This window comes from Rattus rattus, chromosome 12 (assembly GCF_011064425.1).
Source record: "Rattus rattus isolate New Zealand chromosome 12, Rrattus_CSIRO_v1, whole genome shotgun sequence".
NCBI lineage: Eukaryota > Metazoa > Chordata > Mammalia > Rodentia > Muridae > Rattus > Rattus rattus.
In genome coordinates this window covers 22,699,441-22,714,524 of record NC_046165.1, presented here as the reverse complement: position 1 = coordinate 22,714,524, position 15,084 = coordinate 22,699,441, and the positions used below count along the sequence as shown (strand labels likewise).

The 15,084-nt window shown below is 42.8% G+C and overlaps 1 protein-coding gene across 4 annotated transcripts in view; it reads left to right on the top strand.

Moving 5' to 3' along the window:
- Window positions 1-15,084, top strand: part of Lmo7 (LIM domain 7) — a 133,518-nt gene that overhangs the window by 73,535 nt on the left and 44,899 nt on the right. For all 4 annotated transcript variants that reach the window (XM_032918301.1, XM_032918302.1, XM_032918304.1 and 1 more), the window contains 5 exons: window positions 4,036-4,234; window positions 7,545-7,797; window positions 8,683-8,964; window positions 10,552-11,271; window positions 12,192-12,221. In XM_032918301.1, the coding sequence (XP_032774192.1) occupies window positions 7,583-7,797; window positions 8,683-8,964; window positions 10,552-11,271; window positions 12,192-12,221 (1,247 nt within the window). In that variant the 5' untranslated portion in view covers window positions 4,036-4,234; window positions 7,545-7,582. The remainder of the gene's footprint in view (window positions 1-4,035; window positions 4,235-7,544; window positions 7,798-8,682; window positions 8,965-10,551; window positions 11,272-12,191; window positions 12,222-15,084) is intronic.

Genomic DNA, 15,084 nt, shown 5'->3' with positions numbered 1-15,084 from the left:
AGGTTGACTACTGAGGACATTACATACTTGTGTGTGCATGTGTATGTGTAGGGATACATGTGAGAGTGTGACAGTGCTGGTGACCTTGGTGGCCAGACAACAGCATCAGATGCCCAGGAGTTAGAGTTGCTGGAGTTGTGAGTTGCCCGATGTCGGTGCTGGTAACTAAGCCAGAGCATCAAATATTCTGAACTTCTGAGCCCAAGATTTTGGTTTTTACATGCGTTGCTGCTCCTTCACACTCCAACAGGAATTAGAAACTCACAGACTGAGAAGGACCAAGTGCTGAGAGCAAACTATATTGATTTTTCTGTAAAAATCTGTATGTATAGGGCCCTAGTGCAAAAACTAATTTCTCTGTGGAACTATTCATCCAGGTTACTTTATAAGGATTGAGAGAAAATAGATGCTCGAAATGGTAAAATACCTTCTACACAGTACTTTGCTTTGTGAGATTTCTCTGATGAGATTAAAGAAGAAAGATATTTAGTATTTGTTCCTGGCACATTGTGAGGATGGCATAAACGATAGTTATGATGGGAACAGAGGAATATTTGGTCATGATAAAAATGATTGCCTTCAGTTCTCTTTCCATGATTTTCAAAACACGCTTCCTGCATTTAGCCACCCTAGGATATTAAAAAAGATGGGATTATAAGGTTTTGTGGTTGTTAGTTTTTGTTTTTATGTTGTAAGAAATCGGTAGCCTTTTCGGCCTGTGAAGAAAGCTCGGTTGGTTAAATGCTTGCCACGCAAGGGTGAGAATGAGTCTGGTCCCTCAAATTCATGCAGTGTGGAGTGTGGTGATGTGCACATGTGATCCGAGTACTGGGGAGGCTAAGACAGTGGGATTCCTGGGCCCTGGGTAGCCAGGATAGCCTGCTGGGCAGACTCCCGACTAACAAGGTATCCTGTTTTTGGTCTCAAGAACCATAAAACAACCAAACAATCCCAAGGTGGATGTTTCTTAAAAAAAACAAAAACAAAAACAAAAAACAAAAAAACAAAAAACAAATAGCAGTGGAGATTGGCCTCTAGCCTCTGCACACAGATCCCTGCATGCGCTTGAACACTCACACACGTGTGCATGCACATCTGTGCAGTGCATGTGTATATGAACACTCAGTAGAGAGTTAGTAGTTCTGCCCTCACACTTTTTGCCCGAGTTAACTGAGTTAGTAGTTGAGTTACTGCCACGTATACGTACCGTGCTAGGTGTTGGAGAATGACTCATCTACCAGAGAGCATAGTTGTCTGAGACTTGGGAGCAGATCAGTCCTTGCTGTGGAAGAGGGTGAGGCTTTGGTGGGGTAATTGTAAGGAGTTTTGGGTACAAGGGAAACCTGCCTTTGCAGTTGTTTGACCTATGGAGCTATGCAGTTAGGAGCTACGAGGGACACGGATTTGTGGACTTGTGTTCTTTATAGCCTCCCTAACCTTTTATGGCACTGACTCAGAATGAGTAATTTCAGGGCAGTTTGTTCTAGGAATGCCTCTTTAAAGGACGTTCGTACTCACCAATGTCAGAGTCGGTGTGGTCAGAAGACGTTTTTTTGTAGATAAGACTGTGGTTGTGGTCCTAATATTCCATTGTCTGGTGGGAATAGACATGAGAGGCACACAAATCTATCATTTGTTTTGTATCAGTTCCTCTAATATGTAAGACATTATGTCGACTGTATTTTCCCAGTTCCCTGGCAATGCCAATGCCAACCGGAAACAACAATAAAACCATACTCACTGGAAGCTCGTATTTGAGTCAGATCGTAATTTGCAGGTGACTCACATTGGGGGACTTGTCAGGGTGAAGTCCTCAGGCAGTAGGGCCAGACCGGGGTTATTTATAACGGGTCACATAGTTGCTAGTCAGGTACACTAACATTTATAAGGTCAGAAGTCATATTGTGTTAACACTGAGGTTTCAAAAGGGATGGAAATATGTGTTTGGAAAGCCTGATGCATCTGAAGACTGACTTTAAAATGTCAGTCTCATATCTTGGGACATTAGCCTGTTAGCACTGTTGGCACTGAGCAGGGGACAGGGAGAACCTGGTCTTGTTCACGCCAGGATGTCAAGGTTAATGGCAGTCTGAAATCTCTTACTGGCCGGCCATTCTTGACATTTCAAATGCTTGTCAGACAATTGACTCACGAATTGAAGGATCTGATTTAGGCAGAAGTCTGCTCTCGACAGCTGCTAGTTATTTGTTCTGAGCACTCGCCAGCTTTTCTTCACATGTTACAAGTATCATGATACACGTTAAGACAATGATAACACTTGCAAACCTCCCCTTGTTCTTATCTGACATGGCGTCTGCTCTTCTTCCCGTTTCTACTTAGCCGTCTGAAGAGGAATCCAGGTAACACACCTCAGTCTTACATTCTCGGGTCCGTCTCTCAAAAGTAAAGTTGTTTTTCTGTGTAGCTTTCATATATACTTTGAAAAGCTCATCAATATTCATGATCATTTCAAAACTGAATCTTTTCCCTCATGGTCTCTCAACTATTTAAAAGTTAGATCGTGATTTAATTAATGTTTGTGTAGCGGTCATAAGTTAAACTGCTTTGTGTTCCCAGCTGGTCATTCTCCCAGCTACCTGCCAGAGCCCTCTGGATTCTTGAATGAAAGACAGAAAGACAGACAGGCACGCATGCATGCAGGAAACACACACACACACACACACACACACACACACACACACACACACACACACAGAGAGAGTTTATTTTAATATGTCTCAGGTAGCTCAAAGGCTGGGGAGTTCTTATCCTTCCCGATGCTGGCAAACACTCCCCTCCAGTACTCCTGAGCTATATATTTTAAAATCTATATTTCATCTCTCCTACCTCAACACAATTTCCCGTGTGGCCACTTTCTCTATTCTTACATGTTGGCGGGTGTTTAGGCCTGGTCTTCTTCCCCTTCAGGGCGATCTCCTCCTTCCTCTCTTCTGATTCCTAGACCATGCAAACCCAAAGGTGCTGCCTTCGCCTACCTGCCCAGTCTACCTGCCTAGCCATTGACCATCGATTCTTTATGGATCATGGCTCAAAAACCAATTGGCGACAAGGACCTTCAGCGTTTATACATGCAGATTTCCGCTTTTGGGGGCCGGATTAATTCAAAGCGTTAGAACCCATCTCCAACTCTTTTGTGTGTTCGTCTTATAATTCTTCTCAGGCCACCTGAGAATAGCCTTGTTGACTTTTATTGTGCCCTAATTTTTAAAGGGCCAGTTAGGCTTTGACATTAAGTTTCCGAGGCATGTTAATTTCGAAGGCTTATTTCGGGAAAGTTCTACATAAGTTATAAACCGAAAGATAATATCTTTTGCCGTATTTCTATGTATCTCTTACACACGTCAGAGTCAAACTACTACTTTACTTCAGTCCAAGGACATTTCTGACTTATTCGCCATCAAGCATGCGTGCTAACATGCGTGCTAACTTTGACTCAGTAAGAGGAGTCCTGGTCGCCAGCATCTTGCATCTAGGCCGTATAATTATTGAAAACAAATGAATCCTGTAATGTGCATTATCTTTATAATAGGGTTTTTTTTTTTTTTTTTTTTTTTTGAGACTTGATGTGATTTCAAAATGTCATTCTGGTCTTATGTTTAACATCAACCACCCCAGCTATTTCCTGGGGAGAGAACAAGAAATCTTAATGATTTGCCTACCTTTGGGGTGTCAACATTAAGATCTCTCTCTCTCTCTCTCTCTCTCTCTCTCTCTCTCTCTCTCTCTCATTGACCAGCATTTCATGGCTACTATAGTTTTGTTTTCTTATTAGTATTTTCATCTTACGTTTTGAGTACAACTTTTTTGTTAATAATTTCATGTATTTTCTTATTATGTGGAATTTTGAATACCTCCCCCATTGTCCGGTTTATGGAGAAAGAAAATGGGTTTTGTCTTCTTCTTTTGTTGAACAGGAAAAACCCTGTCAGGAACTCACCTCTCTAATTAATTAGAGCTTTTGCATCTCGGCAATTTCATGGTCACTGTGTGATACTTATACCACGTTTCTTTCAGGCACTTGAAGATTCTAGCTGCCTGAAGAGAAGTGGCCAGGACAGTGGCTACGGGGATATCTGGTGTCCGGACAGAGGAGACTTTCCTGCCCCTCCCGGGAGCCACAGGAGGGAAGATTCCTTTGAAAGCTTGGACTCCTTGGGGTCTAGATCACTGACCAGCTGCTCCTCAGACCTCACTCTCAGAGGCGGGAGGGAAGGTGAGTGAGTGGGTGCTGTGTCTTGGGCTGTACGTTTATTTTATTTCTTTGTATATGGAGAGAAAATGGAGGAGGGGAGACAGTCGAAAATGAAGATTTTTCACCGGAATGTGGATTTTTCCTAAAGCCGTGCTTGTAGGTATTTTGCTGTTGCTGTTTTCTTCTGTATTTGGACAGGACGACTGAGGAGCTGGTTCCCTGACTCAGTGGGACTGGATTTTGTCAGTGAGACTCTCTTGAGATATAGAGACTTAGCGACAGGCACTTAGTAAGACCTGCTATCCCAAACATCTAAACACAAAGTGCGTCAAGACTCTGTAAGACGTGTTTCCTTTCCTGTCTTAATTTTACCAGAACTACTTAAGAAATCCTAAAGAGGAGAAGTATTTCAGTAGCTCTCTCTAAACTTGGATTGACTGGGTATCAGGGAGGTGGGAAACCTCTTACAGCTGTGCTCCATGCCAATCCACAACAGAGGGTGAGAGGATGAATTACTCCAAGTCCTGCCATGGGAAGGAAATGTCCCTTAAGCTTGAAAGCTTAGGGGTCAAACCCTTCTCTGAAATGCATGCCTTCAGGGCTGGGAAGATGGCTCAGTGGTTAGAGCTGCATGCTGCTGCTGCTGCTGCTACTACTACTACTACTACTACTACTACTACTACTACTACTACTACTGCTACTACTACTATTGCTGCTGCTACTACTACTACGCCCGAGTTCCATCTCTGGGACCCACGGAGTGGAAGGAGGGAGAAAAAAGCAATCAGTTCCTGAGAGCTCTCCTCTTCCTTCTACATATGTGTTGTGGCAGGAACAAGCACACATATATTCACACAAGATCAGTAATGATCAGTAGATGTTTTTAAAAGAAGAAATGCACGCCCCACCCCACTCCCTTTCACATTGGCTTAGCAGGCAAAGGGCTGTAAAGGAATCTGTGGCTTATTCCTGCGGCTCTTAGGTAGTTTGATTAATAGTTTCTGACTAAATATCTAGGTAGTCTGAGTCCAGGGTGTCTAAGTGGAAACCAAAGATAACAGTTCTTCAAATACTGAGGCTATGGGTCAGTGGTAGAGCCCACGGCCAACATCCGTGAGATTCTGGTTTAAACGCCAGCACTTCCAAGACCAAGCCTTTCCCTTTAAAGGCGTCCTGAGCTTTGAGCATCTTCATTATCAACTGATTGTGAAGTCTCACTTCATCTTTGAAGCTTTTCAGTTTGTTTATTATGGACATAAATATTTGACCCAAGACCCTTATTATGCGAAATCTCAAACACCACAGATAAACATGCTTGCTTTCCAAAGGTGAGTGAGGCATAGCAAACCTAAGTTCTTTTAGAGCAGAGAGAGTAGAAAAATGGGAATGGTTTAGTGTTAACCTTGGTAACTGTCACTGTCCTTACTGAGAGGTGTGACTCTTTCTCAGAGGAAGATGATCACGCCTGTAAGGAAGCCACCCCAAGTTTATAATTCATCGGAGTAATCACAGTTGTAAACGAAGACTGAAAAAATCTCGACCTACTGTGTTCCTTTGTCCCGACTGAGGAACCTATGGGATGCTTTGTTGGAATTTATGTCTACTTGTCAAAGTATCACAGGGTGAAAGGTTGTGGGTTTGTGGCAAGATTGGATTTCTTATCAAAACGTACAGACATTGTGGTGTAAGGTCTGAGCCTCCTTTACATGTGGCCTGTTCCTGGTGTGTGGGATGCGATGCAGAGGGTCCCATGGTCACAGTGCACGGGCACCGTGTTTAAGGGCTGTACAGGCAGGCATGTGTAAGTAGGGTAGGAGGAGGGAGCTGGAGGAGCATGAAGCGTTTCTGTGATTACCGTATTAAAATTCTGCTGCCCACACAATTATAGTGGGTGGTAACCACAATTAGGATAATATTTTTAGGATTAGAAAATTGTGCATTTAATGAGTTTTATACGAAAACATATCAGGAGTGGTATTTGTATATAGGCTAAAAAATAATATTTTTAAGTTTAAAACTTCAAAAAGCAAATGGTCTGTGATTTCCAAATTTTGCGAGTAGGGTTTAAGTAAGGAAGGCATGTTTTTCATTTTGCTTTTTTTTTTTTTTTTTTTAAGAAAGTGCTAAACAAACTCACACAAAGCCGGGGTGGGGGCTGGGAGGGGGGATGAGCTTAATGACTCTGGGTGTTCTGGCCAGGCCGCCTTATCTTTCCACCCCTCACTGGTTCTTGGGACATAGCTGTGACAGACCACTTCCTTTGAACCATGCTGGCATTGTTTGCTGCCTGGCAGGTGAGAAAGGCAAACTGCTTTAGGTCAAGTTAACCTGGCAGGTGTGCTGAGGGCCAGTAGCTGTGAGGGGAGATAGTCTGCAGCCCGCGAGCAGGCTTGCACCACTCAGCAGCTCCCTGTGTTGTGCCAATGCACTGGAGGCAGAGAACAAAGGACAGGAAGGAGGTTACCCCAGTTGACTTGTGTGGTCTCTCTGTTCTTACTGCGTTTTAAAAAGGAGCTGTTTTCCCTTCTTCCTCCAGTTAGAGACTATATTATTATTTGTTTCTCTCTGACCTTGGGAATCATAAATCTTTCCTTGGGATCATAAATATTTTTCTTTTTTCCTCCTTCTTTCCCTCCTCTTCCCCTTCCTTCTTTTCCTTTCCTTCCTGCTAACCCTCCTCCCTTCTCTCCTCCTTCTCCCCTCCCTCCCTCCCTCCCCGACACTACCCTTCTGTTAAACCCTGGTTTTTTAAGTACATTCTTGGTTTCCATTACACCTTCTGTGCTTATCGGGGAAGCTTTAGTTCTGAACTCTCGTGCAGGCATAAGATACAATGTTAGGACTTCAGCTGTCATCTGGCCTGCCTTCTCTGGTGTAGGATCCACGTCCCTATGAGTAGCCTTCTAGGAGTCTGCCTATCACCACTGAGTCTTGTTCAGTTCTCCTTTGGCTTCTATGCTTGCCTGTCACTTCCTGGAAATCGGATGGCTTCTTGACCTTTGTTATATCACGGAGCTCCTGGAGACTGGTGCTCTCTCATTAGATTTTATCAGGTGATGTAGCTCGGCAAATGTATGAAGCATTGTGTTGGCAAGGAAGGTTGGAAAGGGAAGGGACTGTCCAGGGATTTGGGGACTTACTAATGCCCGTCATGACTGCAGAAGAATGCACTATGTGTCCCTATTGGTGGGTCTTATCACAACTTCTTGACAAGGTTCTAAAAATATTCAAGCCTTTCAACCGCTGACCCCGGTTTCCGAGGGAGAGGAGAATACGCTGGGGGGAAAGGGGTGAGTCCTGGAAGGTAAAGCGGAGTTCTTGTGCTTCATAGGTTGCGAAAGTGACAACGATTGGGAATTCACATTCAAAATGCAGGATTATAACAAAGATGATATGTCCTACCGACGGATTTCGGCCATTGAACCGAAGTCAGCTCTACCGTTCAATCGCTTCTTGCCTAACAAAAGCAAGCAGCCATCCTATGTGCCAGCGCCTTTGAGGAAGAAGAGGCCAGACAAAAATGAGGATAACAGAAGAAGCTGGGCTAGCCCTGTCTACACAGAAACAGAGGGAACATTTTCAAGGTAGTGTCATGGGATGTGGTTGTCGAATGCTTTCTGAATTTGTGGAACTGTTTAATGAGGTTTAACGGGGTTAAGGGAATGGCTATTAAAGTGTAGTTACCACATACCACTAACGGGCATTTCTTTTCTTACCTCTGTTTTCAGTCATGTATTGAAGACAGTTATTGTGTTTCAGGACGCCAGCATTTGATGACCTGGGCTTCTCTTAGATGCATGCCCTCAGTTTATTGGTTTATTTCAGCTCACTGGATCATGGATGTGGTCCAACGTGAGCTCTACCATGTTCCTTCCATTGTTTTTCTTTCTTGTTGATAGTAGTGGACACGAAAAGGAACTCTTGCTGCCCCCTCAACTTAGCAGGGCAAAGGATGGTTTTTCAAATCCAGCGTTCTGTATGGAGCCTCGTGGTTCTGAAAGGGGTTCCGACACTGATGGTGGGTGAAGGTTGCCTGATGTGTTTTCAGATGACTTAGCCAACCATCGATTCCATGTGCAAAAGAGGCCCCGAGGGTTCCCTCTCACAACACACCTCTTGAAGTATTTTCTCCTGATATGTTAGCCTCTGGCCTACATAGACTAACAAGGTCAGAAATATATTTATCCCGGGGTATCTACCATGTTGCTGATTAAATTAAAAAAAGCCACACCTAATCAACTTGGAATTTGCCTTTTACCTGAAGCCCTGTGCATCTAGCTTTTCTCTAGCTAAAGTGAGGTGATGCTGTAATGTCTGACTTTGATCCTAGGAGCTGTGGTGTTGAGACACGGAGTTAATGCTCTTCACTCACAGGGGTGCAAGCAACGTAAGGTAGAATGCATGCCTTTCGGGTTCTTCGCCACCAACTGCTCACATGGTATCTTAACCTGGTTGGATATTTTGAACAGTACCCAGAGGAGAGCTTGGGGTCCCAAGATGGAGAACTGGCACACGGTCCAAGAAACTTCCAGCTCCTCTTGGTGTTTAGAAGAGGAAGAAGAAAAAGTCACACGCTTGCCCAATGTCGTGAAGGACGATCTCTATGTGCGGAAGCTTAGCCCGGTCATGCCCAGCCCAGGGAGTTCTTTCGATCAGTTCCTTCCCAAAGGCTGGACCCCTGAAGATATGAACTGGAAAAAAATAAAAAGAGAGACTTATAAGCCATGGTATAAGGAATTTCAGGGACTCAGGTTTGTCCTTTGTCACACTCCTGGTGTGCAGTGTTTGTCCCTGACCCCAGTCTGGTGGAGTCTGTCTTGTTTTTTCAGTTAGGGAACGAGAAAGGTTTATTTGCTCTTTAACATCTGTAGAACTTTGATAACGAAAGGAAAATGTTTAAATTTAATCCTTAGGCTATACATGTGGGGCATATGCCTAGAATCTTAGCACTCTGGAGGCTGAGACGGGAAGATTAAAAGTTTGAAAAAAGCGTAGGCTTCAAAACAAGGCTTTGTCTCTTAAAAACAAAACAAAACAACCTTTTTGACCTACTTGTGAGCTCCCTTTCACCCCTTTGGGGCACTTATTATTATTATTATTATTATTATTATTATTACTATTAATAAACTGCCTGTGGCCTGTGTTTCTATTATTAAAACAGAACAATAAGATACTTCAGATTCTAGACTTTAAAAGGCCCCCTTTTCTATCTAATCTCAGCACTGATTTCAAAGCTTACATTCTTCTCCCTTTCTTTCTCTGCTCCCCTTTCCCCGCTTCTCCTTGTCAAACCTCCTGGCAGAAGGAATTCTGACTCTGAGGATGAGGACGGAGGCTCTTTCAGCAGCTCCACCATTTTTAGTAGGCTAGAAAAGGCAGAACATAGGTTAGCCAGCAACGACCAAAGACCTTCACTCTTGCTGGCGCTAGCTACCAAACATGCTATGAGGTCACGGGACAGCCATGCAGCCAGGAGGACCAGCAGTGCATTGGAGGAATCCAGGTGCACCTGTCTGCATGAGCTACCTGCTTGTGGCTGGCCACAGACACCTTCTCTGACCGCTTCTGCTGCTCCATTAACCTGGGCCTGAATACCGAGTCATGGGGGAGCTTACAGGGTAAAGGCACAACGTGTAACATAATGCCTTCTGCATGAGAGCACTGCCGGCAGTATCTACAGAAATCAACCTGCTATTAATACAGCCAGGTGCATAATGGTTAATATGCAAAAATTCTTTTGAAAAAAAAACATTCCCATAATGCTTTTAAAAATAATCTAAAATTGCTGTTGTGCTGTGTATAGAGATGTGGAGGAAGGGAATATTTTTAGGTAGACATGGTGAAGGGCAAGTCTGGAAAATACAACGAAAATCCACCTTGAGGTCTTTTATAATAAGACTATAGACCACTGTTATTTCCACTTACTGTGAATTGCACCATGGCATACAGTATATTATGGCCAACTCATGGCACGCTTGAGGATCACACATCCCCTAGGGAGGGTATGAGGCCACTGTGGATAATGGACTCAGGCAGTTGGTACAAGGAGGGGTGCCCAGGCCTATGCCCCTATGCCAGGGAGGTACAATTGATCTGAGTTGTAGGTCAATCACTTGACCTTGATAGTATCCACTTTTCCTGGGAAGTATAGCCTGGTGTTTCTACAAATGACACCCAGGAAAGTCAGAGAATAGCTGTGAGTATTTGTCTTGTTTGTAATACTCCCTTCCATCGCTCCTAAAATAATTTCCTTCTGATAAATGCTGGTCTGCTTCCTAATTACCTTTCTCCTCATACTCACTGCGATTCTCCCTCCCTTTTTCTTTTCTGTGCACCAGTCAGTTTTTATTGCTTCAGGCCCTCCAAACCTACTCTGATGACATCTTGTCTTCGGAAACAAATGTCAAACTCGATCCTACCTCTGGCCCGAGGCTTATAACTCGCAGGAAGAACCTCTCTCCCACCCCAGGCTACCGAGCCCACGACCTCGAGCTGCAATCCCTAGATCCTGACTTAGAAAATGACGATTTCTTTGTCAGGAAAACGAGGGCTTTCCATGCCAATCCGTGTGTTCTTCGAGCCTTCGAAGACTTTGGAAGGTTCTCCGAGCCGGATGACGCTGTCGAACGCGATATAATTTTGCAGTGTCGGGAAGGTGAACTCGTACTTCCGGATCTAGAAAAGGATGACATGATTGTTCGCAGGATCCCAGCGCAGAAGAAAGAAGTGCCCCTTTCTGGGGCGCCAGATAGATACCAGCCAGTCCCCTTCCCTGAACCGTGGACCCTACCTCCGGAAATCCAAGCGAAATTTCTCTCAGTGCTTGAAAGGGCATGCCCACCCAAAGAAAAACCAAGTAGCTGTAGGGTGTTAGTACCTTCCCATCGCCTGAAGAAAGACGACATGTTGACTCGCAAGATCCAGTCTTGGAAGCTGGGGACTGCTGTGCCACCCATCAGCTTCAGGCCTGGCCCCTGCAGCGAGGCCGACCTACGGAAGTGGGAGGCCATCCGGGAGGCCAGCAGACTTAGGCACAGGAAGCGGCTGATGGTTGAGAGGTCAGAGTGTGTTTCTGCAAGGATTTGGCTTGTGATGGATGCTCTTGTGTAACTTTCCATATTGAAAAAAAAAAAAAGCCGCATCCGTTTTCAGCTCTGCATGTTGTGTGCCGTTTTGAAGCATCCTGTTTTAAAAAAAATTGGCTTTGAGAAACTTCTAGTCAGTTCATGGAAGAAGTGCGATCTCATATTTACGCGTCTTAGGACGATTTGAGAAGGTATATGCAAAGCCTGCCTCTGGCTCGAAAGCGTCCATTAGTGCATTCCAAATGTGAAATTGGATTAAAAATATTTTCTAATTGTGTCTATAGGTTTTTAGTATCATGCCTAGCCCTTTTGTGGTAGTCTAGCCATGGCTTGATTTTACGTGTTTATCATATTTTGCAGTGTCTTTTTTATTGAGCTAAATATTTTGTTAAAAATTCGTCGTCATTACAGATTTCATTTAACTCGATTTTCGTTGTCCGTCTAGGTTTTGTGAACTGTCAGTTTGTAGCATTTTTATTTGTAAAGTTCAGTGCCAATTCCATTAAAATGCATGAGTCTGTCAGTTTTTTTATGTTGTGGCCATTTTGGTAAAAATCGAGCCATGCAACTTCCTGGTTCAGTTTTACTATAGGTTGGAAACGGGCAAATTTGACCAGGCCGAATACAGTGAACAGCCCTAAAACTTAGTTATTGGCAAGCAGAGGCCTTTTCTTATGAACTTGTTGGCTTAGAGTAAATTTAGAAGATGTTGATATTATTTGACCTCCGTCCATTGACATAGGAGACTAAAAGTTGACCTTTAAGAAGTGGCTAAGGGCAGCCTGTTCAGCTTTGCCCATTTCCAGTTAGACTCAAGTTAAAGTTGAATGCTTAGAAGCTCACCCCACTGGAGAGAACGACCCTTTTTAATGTTTGGCTTTTTGGTTTCTTAGACTCTTTCAAAAGATTTATGGTGAGAACGGGTAAGTTTATGGTTTCCGTTAAAAACAATTCCTCGTATATGTTTGTCTCCTCTGTAACTCACGCACCTCTCTCCCAGCATGTTACTAAATGGATGTTGTGTGCAGTGCATGGGACTTTTATTAACTTGTTATTAACATTGCAACCTCATAGCAATATTTTTGTATCTAAATGTCCAATGCATGAACTGTTGTACAAAGCAATAGCATTTTTTTTTTGCTGTATTAAAATTTAACTCCGCCCCCCCCTTTTTTTTTTTAATGACTGAAGGTAACAAAGGCATCGGGCGGGCTAAGACTATGTTCGTTTTGGTATTTAATTCCTACAATACAGTAAGCTTCTGGTTTCTAGTTGTTGAGGTCTCCCCCACAAATTACGTTTTAGAAAGTCTATGATAGGAAAAGATGCTACTGCTTGCTTGATGTGAGAATTCACGTAGCTGGCACATTCACATACTTCGCTCGTGAGGAGCTCTATTAGCGGTGATAGTTAATAGTTTTAGGAAATATTTTTAAGATTCTTGATTACGGTGGAAATTTAATTGTGACGTGACCGCCATGAAGAGCAGACTAGACTTTCAAAATGTGAGGAATCATCCTGGTAGTTCCCAATATTGTTACAGGAAGTATGTTTACATTACATCGAAGGTTTGGTCTGCTGGTATTCGATATTCAGTGGGAAAACATATCAATGTAATATAAAGCTGGTTTTTAAATCCCCCCCCCCCAGTTCTAGGCTATTTTAAACTGATAGTCATTCTCAATGCCACATTACCTGGTTTTCTGTAACTGAAATCAATTGGCAACAGTTTTCGAGGAAGAGACGTGAAGGACACCCATTATTTTTATCAGCCTCAGGAACTGAGTACCTCCCCTTCCCATGGTCTGTCTCACCTCTCAGAATCTCTAATTTTAATAGTATCTACTAATGTTAATAGTTTGGAGACTTTAGAAGCTACCGAGATTGTCACAGAATTCACCATAAGAACTCTAGATATAGAAGACATGGTTGAGGGATAGGCAGCTCTTGCCATTCCGGTGTGGCATTTGAGGGGAAGAAATTAGTCTTTGGCATAACACTTGAGTATCTGTTCGTCAGTGCGTCGTAGGAAAGCTGTTTTAATGTAATTTAAAGTCCCCTTGAAGCTTCAAACGTTTTGACTTAACTTCCATGAGGAATTAGCATTTGTCATCACGCTTGGCTTTGTAGCATAAACACATCCCTGAGACAGTTTCCTAAAGGGGTGTAAATACCAAGAGTGTAAATGTTTGGAGGAGGTGTGTAAGCACATAGCTACCTCTGACTTGACCCTACCCGTTTTTCTTAGCGTATGGGTTGTCATGTGACTTGAATGACCCAGGGCTAGAGTGGGTTCCGCTGTAGAATTCTTGCCTAGCTTGCCTGTGACCATAGTTTCAGTCCCCAGCACTGTGCACCTACCCTTACCACAGACACTCATGAAAACTTAAATATTCAACCTGAAAATGCTGACGACCTTTCTCTGAACCATAGCAGTCAGCAGCACGCGCTTCCAGTCCGCAATCCCAAGTAGTGGTATTGGTTATCAGCCTTTGTTTGAAAAGGCTATTTAAAAAAATCCTCCTGTAGTGTCCTGCTAAGGTAACTACACAAATACAGCAAGATAATCTGTTAATGGAGGCTAATGAATAATGCATGACTTGTCAGATAATGGGGCCTCATGTGTCTTAGAAAACGCAGCTCTGTTTAGAAGCAGTTGTAAGGTTATTTAATTTCCCCCTTTTTCTCCTATTCCTTTTTTTTTTTTTTTTTTGTCAAGGCACAGGTGATTTTCTTACATTGATTTCTTGCCATGAGAGTAAAATATAAATTAAAATTGAGCTACCTATAAGAGTTTAATGTATATTACATTTCACATTTATGCTGGGTGAACGTCTCCAAATATAGTGGGAAAGTTTGGGACTTTGTAATTAAAAACTAACTGTCCATTATATGAATGCTTTATTTATGCTACAGACCAATGTGAAGAGGAACATGTAGGGTTTTTTTTTTTTTGATTTTTTTTTTTTTTTTTGTTTGTTTTTTGAGTCCTTTGCCTATTAAATCCCCAGCTTGCAGCTTGCAATTTGTGCAGTTTTGGGTGCTTGTGCATGCTGTGTCAGTGTTTTACTAAGCTTTGGTTGGCATGCAATCTATTATGTTTATTAAGGTGCTTTGTGTGGTGTGACTGTCAGTTCTCATGTGTGTGTCTATGTGGGGCATGAATTTATATTTCTTTGGTTTTAAGAAGTTTGGGATCTGGTCATATATGATTATATAAGCGAGGTACTGACAACGGTTTATAAAAATATGTACAAACCATCTTTCAATGTGATAACCTCCAAATTGGCCATTAGTATCCCAAGAAAATAAATACCAGTTACATTAGCATTTATTGACAGTCAAAGACAGCTAAGGCAGCTATATTTTCCTTCTAGAGCTGGGCCCGATGACTTTGTAGGATTATCAGGTCATAACAATCAGGACAAACAATCAAGGTAGGCAAAAGGGAGGGAAACAGGTTGACCTGCGTTATTTTCTGAGGATTTTCTTTCCCATGCCAGATGACATTTAGTTATATCTAGAAATGCTTCTCATATTACAGCCACGTGTGTGTGCTATATACGTTTAATGATTTGTAGGTGCCCTACAGTTCGCAGGCTAGCCTTCTACGGGAAATGATTATCTGGCTGAAATGTCAATAGTATTGGTTTTTCCCAAGTAAGTCAATACATCTATAAATGAAAATTCCTTCTTATGCTCTTTTAATTCTACTTGATGGTAATTTCAAAGTGTCCCACAAAGTTTGAATGCTGGTTATTCATCACAAAATTCTATAGTGTCTAA